The sequence below is a fragment of the Typha angustifolia genome, chromosome 7, assembly GCF_048772165.1.
Source record: "Typha angustifolia cultivar Huaian chromosome 7, ASM4877216v1, whole genome shotgun sequence".
Taxonomy (NCBI): Eukaryota; Viridiplantae; Streptophyta; class Magnoliopsida; order Poales; family Typhaceae; genus Typha; species Typha angustifolia.
Window position 1 is genome coordinate 17,646,368 of NC_133245.1, and position 13,382 is coordinate 17,659,749.

Genomic DNA, 13,382 nt, shown 5'->3' on the forward strand with positions numbered 1-13,382 from the left:
CATGAAGTGCTGGTTGTATGTGGGGGGGTCAAATTTCTCTCTATCATTTTAGGTAGGATGGCTAAATGCTTGTTCTAGTTCAGTCATCATGTAACTAGAGTAGATTAAGAATTTAAGATGTTTGACATTGATGGGCTTATGCTTTTCTTATTGCAAAGTAGAGATCTTTAGTGCAGAATTAGGCTATTCCTGGAGCTAATTATGGAGATACCTAATTCTTGGTACTCAGGTTCATCTGGGTGAAGGTGTTACTTAGTCCATATCATCTGAAATGAAGGTTCCTATCATTGAGCAGCCCTTTTGGGCTGTCCAAATATGGTAGCCCACCACCTCCACCAGTCACTTGTCAACACACATGCCACAATGGAAACAAATAGACAACTAATCCATGGATGTGCATTGGCACCAAACACTGGACCAATTGGGTTCTGTGAGCTGTTTTTAAGGATCAGTCACTTTACTACTCAGTTGTTGGGTTACAGCCATTCTCTGTGCTGATAGTGGAGTGTAAGCTTTTTTTATCCCTCCAACTAATGATCTACCATGCAAAGTTCTGCTCTGAGATCAAACTTTTTGCAGATAGGTGTGATGGGGACTTGAATGTAGAAGAGGTGATGCCAATGGTTGCCATGCATCCTTGGAGTGGCATATGAAAGTAAAAATTTTAAAAATAAATTAAAAAAAAACCTTTCTTCAGATAGGTGATATGACATTCCAGTAGGTCTGTCTTCTTTGTTGTATCCTTCTTTGTGGAGCCAAGAGTGCTTAAAAGCTATTCCTGGGGAATCCTTTTATGATTCTCATTAGTGCCTTGTGCAGTGTAAACCAATAGAAGTTTGGATAACAACAAGATAATGTCAACATCTAGCCAGCTCTATTCACCCATCTACAGGCTTTTGACATCACCAACTTGTTGTTAGTAAGAGGAATTGCTCATCCATCTAAAAGAGTTAGTTGTTCAAGACCCCCACAGCTCTCTTCAGTCACATATCAGCTTAGCTGATCAACCTATATATTTCATTTTCCAATGACTACTTTTCTTTTGCTCACTGTTTTAGTGTAAAAATTGAGAGGGTCTGAATTATAATAAACAAATAAGACGGGGTGTGAAATGGAAATCTGGGATTTCTTTCTTCGGGTGGAAATTGCAAAACAACGGGCTCAGGTTCGGGTATACAACTGTCAGTCCTCACTCTAATCAGGGGGGGATGACCTTGTAGATGACGTGGCGAATATCGAATGCTGATATTGGCAAATTATCTCTCTCCACGTAGCTTGTAGTGCTCTTCCGTGTTTCATGCTGATAGCCGATTGGCTCGGCTTCTCCCCTCCTCCACACACTCCTCGTGCTCCAGTCCTCTTCAGTTCTCCCTCCTTCTCCCTCCCTCCCACTCTCTCACTCACTCACTCTCTCGATCTCGATGCTTCTAGATTTCTAGGGTTTCCAACTTCCTCGATGGGCTGCTTCCAATCGAAGACTGTCAACCAATCCGCGGACAAAGAACCGCTCCCACAGGAGAAGGCAGATCTTGGTAATCGCACCTCTTCGCTTCCATTACTAGATGTTCATTTTTTTTTTAATAATCTCTACTTTATCTCGATGAAGCCAATGGCGATGGTGGAGATCAAGATCGGGTCCCGGCCTTCAAAGAATATGGCCTCGCGGAGCTCCGCGCCGCCACCAAAGGCTTCAGTAGTGATCTCATCGTGTCGGAGAGCGGCGAGAAGGCGCCCAATGTGGTGTTCCGTGGGCGGCTTGATGGTGGAAAGCTCATTGCCGTGAAGCGCTTCTCGAAGCAGTCGTGGCCCGATCCCCAGCAGTTCATGGTGCGGGAAAGAATGAGAAGAATATTGCCTTTATGATTGCTTTTTGGATTCGTATTTCGTGTTTCTTGGATGTGATTTGGTCAATGGTTGGTGTGCTATGGTTTTCTTGTGTTGCAGGCAGAGGCTGCGGGAGTTGGGAAGCTGCGGCATAAACGACTCGTGAACTTGATTGGATGCTGCGCGGAGGGCGACGAGCGGCTCCTTGTGGCAGAGTACATGCCCAATGATACGCTATCTAAGCATCTATTTCACTGTATGATATTTTGTTGCTTTGGTTTTTAAGACATACGAACATGTTCTCACTTGTTAATTTAGATTATGTTATTCCTCATTTAACTGGAAAAGGGTATTAAGTATCAATTTATCGTAAGTATTGATTGTGAAAGCATTTTTCCAGTCTCATTGGAAGAAAATGAATGCCAGGCTTGGAAATGCACAGTTGACCTTGTTGTCCGTGAGGGTCCTAGGAATAAGACTGCTTTGATGCAACTTCTCACTTTAATTACATGTACAATGCATTGAGGGACCATCCGTTGCAATAAAGCCAAAAACTCAATAATTGACGTAGCTACTTTTGCTGTGTGAAATCTTTCTGATGATAACTTCCACATTTATCTTGCAGGTCATAAATTTGTAAATATTTATGTCACGATCTGATTTCAGTGGCTTATGCTCTGACCATCACATTTGAGTAATTTTACTCTTCCTGGCTAACCATCTTCTGCTAACTCAATATGTTGCATGCACTGCAGGTTGCAAATAAATTTAATTTCTCTGACAAGATGGGTATTTAGCAATAAGCTGTTAATTTATGTTACTAATATTTGTATTGCTCTCTATGCCTCGAATCTCTGTGTATTTCTGGACATAGGCTGCATTAGTTTATACTTTTGCTGAAATTATCACTAGATAGCTTTATATTATGATAATACCTGTACTAAATTTGACTGATTAAATGCTCATTTATAAGCAATTTCAATATTATGTTAGCATAAAGTTGGTTTTCTTTTCTTCTACTAGTTCATTTTCTATGAGACAATGTCCTTAAGTGTTAGTTCATGTCTTTGCCAGTTGAAAGTTGGTGATGTTTTGAAAATTGTGGCTCTGAATTCAAATATGATTTTGATAAATTATATTTCCATTTGAAAATTTTCTTAATTTCTTCTACATATATTCACACTATTTTCCTTTACTTTATACTCCTAAAGATTTGGTTTTATCCTTCTCTGATTTTTTTTTCCCATTTTGGCTTCTTATTGACTTTTTATGGTGTTGAATTCCTTTGGGGATATTGCAAAATAAGCATGAAAATTGTATTTAGTTTTATTACTATTACTTCGTATAAGTGAGTTGTTGTGTTTCCTTCCTACAGGGGATAAACAGCCATTAATATGGGAAATGCGTTTAAGGGTTGCATATCACATTGCACAAGCACTTGATCATTGCAACATCGAAAACCGCAGAATCTACCATGACTTAAATGCTTATAGAGTTCTTTTTGATGAGGTACGAGAAGTTCTATAGTGTTACTGAATAACAATAAATGTAATGCACATCTTGCTGCCCTTGTCTAGGTACAAAATAATTTGCTTTGTTCTAACCAAATGGAGGGTGCCATTTTCTGGAAGCTTTTGAATAGGAAGCACTGCAAAGATTCAAACATTTATATTCAGACCTTGTGAAGATTAAATGTATAAATAGGACCAAAGTGATGGATAAGGAACTCAGCAGAAGGGATCAAATTGGTGAACACCATAGAATACTGACAGTTTCTGAGTATTTTCACTAACAAAATCAGCATGAAGCTGCCTATCCATTCATTTCCTGCTACAGTTCTTAATTAATTTATTGTGCTTCATATACTTTCAGTGGGAAGCTAGGTTTGAGGAAGCTTTAATGTGATCTTCAATCTATCACATTTATGAGAATTTTCCTATTTTTTAGGAGTTTTAATACTAGCTGCAAAATAAAATTCGACTGTTGTCACATGTAAGTCATGTTGTCATTTGGATTCCCCATCCCTTCATCCTTCCAGTTAGTACAGGAGTTTATGCTAGGTAACCAAGATTCTTCCCTTTCTTCTTTCAGAGAAGAAATGGCGGTTCCATTGCAGAGCAGATAAATCAATTTTCTTTAATAATATTGTTCATATGATCTCAAGTTCTTTGGATTTCTAGAATGATCTGTTTTTACCGTTCAACCATTCTTCAAGTATTGTTCTATCTGTCGATTGCTGTTGTATCAGGATGGTGATCCTTGTTTGTCAAGTTTTGGACTAATGAAAAATAGCCGTGATGGAAAAAGCTACAGTACCAACTTGGCTTATACCCCTCCCGAGTTTCTGCGGACAGGTCAGTGTACTAACTAGAGTCAGTTGTGAGCTAAGAAGCTCCAATCACACCAACTTTCATATATCTGGTTGTTTGTCTTGATAACTTCCTAAATTAAGCTATATCATCTTTCACCATCAATTTATTGAGAGCCTTATTGCTTTTTTCCAACCAAAACAAGTCCTTGATAGTGCAAAATTTATATTATTCTAGCATGTTATTATGTTATATCTGTCGCTGATTAGAGAACAAGAGATCACTTGCTAGTATTATGTCCTGTGAGCATCAATAGCTAGTCAATGAGGACACCGTATCTTATCTTTCAATATCTCAGGGTATATGTAAGTATTTCACCATTGATCAGTGTTATACCTAGAAGCAACATAGTTATTGGGTTGGTTAGTTGAGGGACGAGGAGAAAGGAAAACAAAGGAAGAGTATGGAAGATTGTTTTGTTGTCAATTACCAGATAGCTCTCCATCTGTTTGCAGAATAACTATCCAACTCACCCCCTTCCTGCCCCTCCTCTCTCTCCCCTTCCCCCTTCTTGTCAATTAATAGAGTAAGTTGCTTTGATCATTGCTTTTGTTGTTTCTACTTTCTACTATCAATGGCTCTTATCTTTGATTGCGAGAAAACAATTTGCCATTTTTCAATTCTCTTGTGATAAACTAGAAAAGGTTTTGAGCATAATATTTGTTATGTGTTGGAAATGCAATAATTTGTGCTTGATTTTATTTTATGTGCAGGCAGAGTTATCCCAGAAAGTGTGATCTATAGTTATGGAACAGTGTTATTAGATCTTTTGAGTGGGAAGCACATTCCTCCTAGTCATGTATGTTCCTTTATCATGTGGTCCTGTTCTTTCTTCTTGAAGTTCCCATGTTCAATGTTCTCCCTAACAGGGAGTATATTTAAGTCTGCCATACCTATACCTCTTCTTAAGTTAGTTAATGGATCTACCTTCCCTAATGCTTCATCTGACCCTTTATAAAACACTCTGAATATATAAATTTTAATGATACGATGGGAGAGTCTCTCAATACTTGATCAACTTACATTTTCAGGCACTAGACTTAATCAGAGGAAAGAACATACTGATGTTGATGGATTCATCCTTAGAGGGACAGTATGCTAATGAAGATGCTGCTAAGTTGGTTGAACTTGCTTCGAAATGCCTGCAGTTTGAAGCTAGGGATAGACCCAACACCAAATTTCTGATATCTTCTGTAGCCCCTCTTCAAAAGCAAAAGGAGGTAAATGTGTAACTGCCACCATCAAATAATAGTATAATACCACTTTACCTGTTATGTTTACTCAATCTGAAATTATTTTTTCTTGTAATCTAGGTGGCATCACATGTTTTAATGGGTCTTACAAAAGAGACAGCAGTATTACCAACTATACTCTCTCCACTTGGAAAGGCTTGCGCAAATATGGACCTTACTGTTGTACATGATATACTGCTTAAAACAGGTTACAAGGATGATGAAGGAGCAGAAAATGAGGTAATTTAATATATATATATATGGTAATTTGTTGGCCATGGAACCTATAGAGCATCTTTGAAAGATTTTTGAATGTTGTTAAAATCTGCATAGCTGATACTTTGATAGTTCAATTTGAAAAAAAGGATCTAGGTAATATATTCTGTTCAAAAGAAGTTATTTTTAAGATGTATAAGATTTCAAAGATATATGATAGAAATGTATATTCTTGTAAAATGGCTTGTGCAACCCCAAATTTCAAATGAGGCATCTCCTTTGCTTCTTTATTTTTTTATGTGTTTTTGTGAGAATTTTGAAGAACATAATATCGTATTTGCAAGATGGTGTACAAAGAGCATTTTGGAATTTCGATGTAAGTTTCCTTTTTTCCCATTTTTGATGTGTTGCTACAAAGGTAGATGATCAATAAGTGAGGGAAATTTTAGATGTTCTTGTCTTAGAAAAGGCTTATTGGTTGATGATCAATAAGGTTGATGCTCTTGTCCTAAGTTAAAAGGGTTTATGAAAGTGTTCTTGAGGAATTAAATGTAGTAATTTTGGTCAGAATGAGAGTGACACATAAATATAGGAGAGCACAGAAGATAATAAACAGAGGGATATGATGCAACAAGGGTGGCCATTGTGTCTTTGCCAGAAAATTGTTAAAGATAACAAAATTATCACATGATGGCATGTTGTTTTCTTGGTGAGTATACGACAGAATGCAAGCTTGAGCCTAGCTCAATTCCTTATACTTAGCTCAAGCTTGGTATACATCAAGTTCTTACTGTTTATTTAAAGACAACATCTATTTCCTTTTGGCTGGGTAATAACTTACGTCGATTTTATCTCATGCATATTGATGCCTGTCTTTCAAATTCTGCAGCTTTCATTTCAAGAATGGACTCAACAAGTACAGGATATGTTGAATACAAAGAGATTTGGGGATATTGCATTCAGAGATAAAGATTTCAAGACAGCAATTGATTATTATTCCAAGGTATATTCTGCTTTTGCTTGCTTCTTCAGAGTAACCTCCATATTATGAACGTAAAGCCATCATCACGCCAGTCACATCAACCTGATTGAGAATTATGCCACTGTTACTATAAACAGCCCCTATTATTACTATAAACATTCTCTGCTGTTATGGTAAATAATCATGTCAAATATCCTTGATATCATGCCTTGTATAACTGATTTGTAACCTCCCTATACTTTCCATACATTGTAACATCATTATAAATACAGAAGCATAGCAAAAGGTTGTATTTGCCTTTGCTAATCCTTATTTAAATTCTTACATGGTATCAGAGCCTTAGACGAGTAACTCTCGCAATTTTTTATTTTCATGGCCAACTCTACTGATTCTACCATCTCTTCCACCTCCACTATCTCAAATGCAACATTCTCCATCTCCAATATCTCTCACCACATATCAGTTAAGCTAGATCGGCAGAATTATCTAATGTGGAAGGCACAATTTCTTCCTGTGCTCATAAGCCAGGACGTATATGGGCATGTCGACGGATCCACACCATGCCCAACCAAATACCTACCAGATGACTCCGGCAACCAACTCAACCCAGCGTATACCGCATGGCGACGCATCGACATGGTCGTCATGAGTTGGATTCTCGCCACACTATCAAAGTCCGTTCTCGGACAAGTCATGCGTCTCCAATCTGCAGAAGACATGTGGGTGTCGCTCGAGCGTATGTACTCGTCCACCTCTCAAACTCGCATACTCCACTTGCGATTTCAGCTGCAAACATTAAAGAAAGGTACATTATCCATTGCTGACTACTTTGACAAAGCCCGCAACCTTGCGGACAATCTTTCTGCTGCTTCACATTCTATCTCAGACCAGGAGATAGCTCTATATATTCTGGGTGGTCTTGGCCCCGAATATGAGCCGTTCATAATGACAGTCACGGCTCGCCCCGAGTGCATTGCACTTGACGATCTCTACAGCTCTCTCTTAACACAAGAGACGCGGCTCACCATGACACAACAACTTTCCCAAATTGATCTCTCTTCTTCACAAGCAAACTATGTCTCTCATAGCAACTCTTTCAACAACCGTGGACGTGGTCGTGCTTCGAATAAAGGACGTGGTAATAGTTATCAAAACCAGGGGCGTGGTGGTCAACAACAATACTTCCACCGTGGTCGCGGTGGTGGTGGACGCAACCAACATGGTCGTGGTCGCCAACAACAACACTTATTTCCACCTCAACAACAACAATTCCAGCAAAAACAAGCCTGGAATGCAACATCTCTAACCTGCCAACTTTGCAATGGCGGTGGTCACACCAGCCTCAACTGCTCAAAGCGTTTTGACCATTCCTTCCAAGGCTCCCCCTCGGCTAACCTCTCTTCTTTACAAGCCGAAGGATCTGATCCACTTTGGTATCCAGACTCTGGTGCAACACATCATCTTACCCATGATGCAAACAACCTGGACTCTACCCAATCCTACGGCGGAACTGACCATGTCTACGTCGGTAATGGTCAAGCTTTGGGTATATCTCATATTGGAAGCTCTTCGCTTTCTCCCTTGATTTCTCTTCGCAATGTCTTGCATGTTCCATCGATTCAAAAAAACTTGATCTCTATTTCAAAGCTCACCAATGATTTAAACTGCATTGTCGAATTTACTTCTTCTGGCTTTGCTGTCAAGGACAAAACGACGGGACAAATACTTATGCAGGGCCCGAGTAACAATGGGTTATATTCCTTCCAGAAATCAACAAAACTTGCAAATAATGTTGTCGTTCAAGGTGATCGTACAACAATTTCCACCTGGCACAACTGGCTTGGTCATGCTGCTCCTTCCACCGTCAGCTCAATTATTAGTAGATTTCACCTTCCTCTCTCTGGTGCTCGGCAAATAAAAAAACCATGCATAGCGTGTCAAATGGGAAAATCACATCGTCTTCCTCTTCCTCGCTCTGGCATCCGAAGCAGTCGTCCTCTACAACTGTTGTTTGGCGATGTATGGGGACCGAGTCGTGATCCCTCTCATGCTGGCTATCGCTATTATGTTTCATTTGTTGACGACTACTCACGCTATATATGGTTCTTTCCATTGAAGAATAAAAGTGATGTTCTTGCCACTTTTATTAGATTTCATTGCTACATTCAGAAGCATTTAAATCAGAAAATTTCTTCCTTTCAAAGTGATGGCGGCGGCGAATTTACCAATACATCATTCAAACATTTTCTTCACTCAAATGGCATTGAACAACGATTCTCATGTCCTTATACACCACACCAAAATGGCACTGTTGAACGACGTCATCGACAAATTGTTGATCATGGTCTTTCCCTTCTTGCACATGCTTCTGCACCTCTCAGTTTTTGGGTTGAAGCTTTTCTTCATGCCACGTACCTTACAAATATGCTTCCTTCTCCGGTTCTTCACAGCAAGTCTCCATGGGAGAAACTTCTACAGCATCCACCGGACTACACAATGTTACGCACCTTTGGTTGTGCCTGCTATCCTTGTCTCCGTCCTTATGCCACTCATAAGCTACAGTTTCGATCATCTTTATGCATTTTTATGGGATTCAAACCACAACACAAGGGTTATGTTTGCATGGATTGGAAAACTGGACGCATGTTCCTCTCGCGCCACGTCGTCTTTGACGAGTCTCACTTTCCGTTCTCCACAATTCCCACCATCTCACCAACTACATCACAACTAGACTCACCACCTGTTTCGTTGCTTCCTATACCTACATCACTATCTACTTCACCATCAACCTCATGCAGTCCAGTCACGTCAATACCCAATTCCATCAATGCTTTACCTCCACCATCACTTGAACGTTCTTTCTCTCAAACTGAGCCAACCACTATTATCACATCTTCACGTCAAGAGTCTAGCCCACCACCACTGCACCAAACTTCCCCATCATCCCCTCCACCTAAACGACAACTAGCTCCCCTCGCCACTCACCACATGGTCACCCGCTCCATGACAAATAATCTCAAACCTAAGTGTTTGCTTGCCTCGAAATACCCAGTAGATCAAATACCAGAACTAACTCCAACTTGCTACTCTCAAGCAGCAAAAGATGTAGCATGGCGATCGGCGATGGTTGACGAATTCAATGCCATGCTACTAAATAAAACTTGGTCTTTGGTCCCTCTCCCTACTGGCCGAAAAGCTGTTGGCTGCAAATGGGTATATCGCATCAAACGAAACCCGGATGGAACTATTGAAAGGCGCAAAGCACGATTAGTTGCGAAAGGATTCCATCAACAAGCAGGAAGAGACTTCCATGAGACCTTCAGTCCTGTTATTAAACCTACAACCATTCGACTTGTGCTCTCTCTTGCTGTCTCTCGAAACTGGCAAATTCGGCAACTCGACGTACAAAATGCCTTCTTACATGGCTATTTAAAGGAAGAAGTCTACATGCTCCAACCTCAAGGCTTTCAGCATCCTCGCTTCCCCAACCATGTCTGTCGACTCCATCGCGCACTCTACGGCCTAAAACAAGCCCCTAGAGCCTGGTTTGAACGCCTATGTGGTCTTCTATATCATGTTGGCTTCACTGCCTCTAAGTCTGACTCATCTCTATTCATCCGGCAACATCACAACTCTATCATCTACATGCTAATCTATGTTGACGACATCATTGTCACTGGGAACAACTTGGAGTCCATTAACGAACTTCTCCTCTACTTAGGCCACCATATTGCACTCAAAGACTTGGGTAAACTTCATTTCTTTCTTGGTGTCGAAGCACACTTCACTAACTCTGGTCTTCACCTTTCACAAACAAAGTACATAATGGAGCTACTACAACGATTTGGACTTGAAGGCGCTAAACCTATCTCAACTCCTGCTCCGACATCACATAAACTAGTCCATAACAGTGGTGATATGCTTCCCGACCCAACAACCTATAGAAGTCTAGTTGGTGCTCTTCAGTATGTTACACTTACTCGCCCAGAAATTTCCTTCATCGTCAATCAAGCATGTCAGTTTATGCATGCTCCATGCACATCACATTGGGTAGCTGCAAAGCGAATCCTTCGCTATCTAAAAGGAACGTTGCACCATGGTCTACAAATTTATCGTGACTCCTCTCTCCATTTACAAGCCTATTCTGATGCAGATTGGGCCGGATCTCCAGATGATCGGCGCTCCACCACAGGCTTTTGTGTCTTTCTTGGTCGCAACCTCATTGCTTGGACAGCAAAGAAACAATTAACAGTATCTCGCTCAAGCACGGAATCAGAATATCGTGCGCTAGCTATCACTGCAGCCGAATTATCTTGGCTCCAATATCTTCTTCACGAGCTATGCGTCTCCATTTATACTACTCCAACCTTGTGGTGCGACAACATTAGCGCAACATATCTCGCCGCCAATCCCATTTTTCATGCGCGAACTAAGCATATAGAAGTTGACTATCACTTTGTTCGTGAAAGAGTTGCACAAAAACGCTTGGTGATCAAATATGTTCCCACTGCTGATCAGCTTGCCGACCTCTTTACAAAGAACCTATCGCGCACACGCTTTGACTTTTTAAGATCCAAACTCAACATCTGTCTTCGTCGGACGTTGAGTTCGCGGGAGGGTATGAACGTAAAGCCATCATCACGCCAGTCACATCAACCTGATTGAGAATTATGCCATTGTTACTATAAACAGCCCCTATTATTACTATAAACATTCTCTGCTGTTATGGTAAATAATCATGTCAAATATCCTTGATATCATGCCTTGTATAACTGATTTGTAACCTCCCTATACTTTCCATACATTGTAACATCATTATAAATACAGAAGCATAGCAAAAGGTTGTATTTGCCTTTGCTAATCCTTATTTAAATTCTTACACATATTAACGTGATGATCTTCTCAAAAGGACTAGACTTCCTGCTTTACAAATAATTGAATTCAAATGTCTATTGATGATTCACTATTTCAGTAGTTTATCGAGTTGTCCACTAACTATTTATACTCGATTCTTGGCTGCTTGTATTTTACATGTTAATAGTACTATTTTCTTGGAGGGTGTTCTGCTATCATTTATTATTTCTGCATTTTACATAAAGATTTGCCGTGCAATTGACTTAGAACAACTAAATTTGTCAGCAGGCTGGATTACTTATATCATTTATTCTGCCTGCTTTGCTATGAAATCCATGCATCTTTTATTTAATCTTTGCCATTTGAAACTGTTAACCGGTTCTTGTATGATAGTATCATCTGTCAAGTATCTTTGCTTTTGTTATTATGCAGCTAGCGGATATGATGTCTGTTACTTCAGCTACGGTATTTGCAAGGCGGAGTTTCTCCTATTTGATGAATGGCCAATCGGAGCTTGCTCTTAGGGATGCCATGCAGGCTCAGGTCTGCATGCCTGAGTGGCCTACTGCCTTCTATCTTCAGTCCCTTGCTCTCTCAAAGCTTGGCAAGGAAACTGATGCCCAGGACATGCTTAACGATGGAGCGACATTTGAAGCAAAGAAGCAGAACTGTTGGCGTGGCTAGATTGATGTGCTGGTGCCAGACTCCTTGTCACAGGTAGTAGCTCTAAATGCTACTTGTAACAGAAAGAGAATTCCCCTGACGGGTACCTTGGTTTGACGCGGCAGGAGAACTTTTCATTCTGCGGAAGGTGGAGAAAACACTATTCATTAAAATACTGGTGGCTAAACGGGGATCAGTGAGCAATATCATGAAGGCTTGGAAGATAGCTAGCCAGGCTAGGCCATTCCAGGTCTGTCTTCTCATACCATGCGACATGTGAAGCTGCGATAGTGCAGACCATTTTATAATGTATTGATCTTTCATTGATAGGAACTGGGTGATTCTGATCAGCTTAGAGGCACATTTTATCAAGTCCTGGGCGTAAAGATCTTTTTGATTTTCGAATGCATATGTGATCTGGGAACTTTTGAATGTGAAATTTATTTTTAAAAAATGTATGGATTATTCATTGATGTAGACTGGTTCCGTTTTGTTTTAATTTACATTTTCAAGTCCAAAGTTCATAATTCGTTTTGATATTGCAATTGGGTATGAATTTTGAATGGTGATTGATTCTCTATTTTTTTATTATTTCTTAATAATGGTATGCTCCTGAGGAAGCTTGTAATGCAGAAACAGCTTAGAAAGTTCGATAACAATCTATCTAGCTCGCTAAAGCTCCTCTCTCTTTTCAAGCTTTTTCTGATCTTTGTAATCTCTAATTCCTCTTTGTACAATCTTCTCCGTTAATGGGTCATAACTGGGCTACTAGCTCCTTTTACATTTTGAGATCAAATGCTTACATCTGCATGCATTATGCATTTATAGAGAGCCTTTGCACGCAATGTGAATCGCAAGGTCACATCGAAGTGGGACCCCTACAACAGAAGGGAGAACTTTTTTAAGATTCACACGCCTCGCAAGGCAATTTTCTATGGAATCTGTACGTCTGTTCGTGTCGATTTGGTAGGGATAAGCATTAAGCGGAACGGTGACCGCAAATACGTCTCTCGTTACTGGCATTAGGTATTAATGTTTTAGAACATGATTAGAGCACTGGAGTATATTAAATTGATTTTTATTTGATTTTATGGGGAAAAGGAATTAATTAGAAATATAAAATCCATTAAATTGCATAATATTCTCGTGTACGTCGAAGAGTCCAAGATTATTGTATATCTGTAGATATAAAACCTGGATTTGCCCAACAATAATTAAAATTGTGTGGTCTTAAGAATTAAG

At 39.9% G+C, this 13,382-nt stretch overlaps 1 protein-coding gene across 4 annotated transcripts; it reads left to right on the top strand.

Annotated features, from left to right (window-relative positions):
* The first annotated feature begins 1,125 nt into the window (after positions 1 to 1,125).
* Positions 1,126 to 12,679, top strand: LOC140763921 (serine/threonine-protein kinase BSK2). 4 transcript variants are annotated; one of them, XR_012104929.1, is made up of 12 exons: positions 1,126 to 1,532; positions 1,607 to 1,827; positions 1,945 to 2,080; positions 3,200 to 3,333; positions 4,073 to 4,178; positions 4,907 to 4,992; positions 5,225 to 5,413; positions 5,507 to 5,665; positions 6,531 to 6,644; positions 11,910 to 12,194; positions 12,266 to 12,390; positions 12,471 to 12,679. XR_012104929.1 is itself a non-coding variant. In XM_073102302.1 (11 exons), the coding sequence occupies exons 1-10, from the start codon at positions 1,298 to 1,300 to the stop codon at positions 12,159 to 12,161; spliced, it is 1,632 nt and encodes a 543-aa protein (XP_072958403.1). In that variant the 5' UTR covers positions 1,126 to 1,297; the 3' UTR covers positions 12,162 to 12,194; positions 12,266 to 12,679. The 4 variants fall into 4 exon arrangements, 2 of the variants coding, with proteins under 2 accessions (XP_072958403.1, XP_072958402.1); XR_012104928.1 differs by having other exon boundaries at positions 11,910 to 12,390; XM_073102302.1 differs by having other exon boundaries at positions 12,266 to 12,679.
* Positions 12,680 to 13,382: the final 703 nt, after the last annotated feature.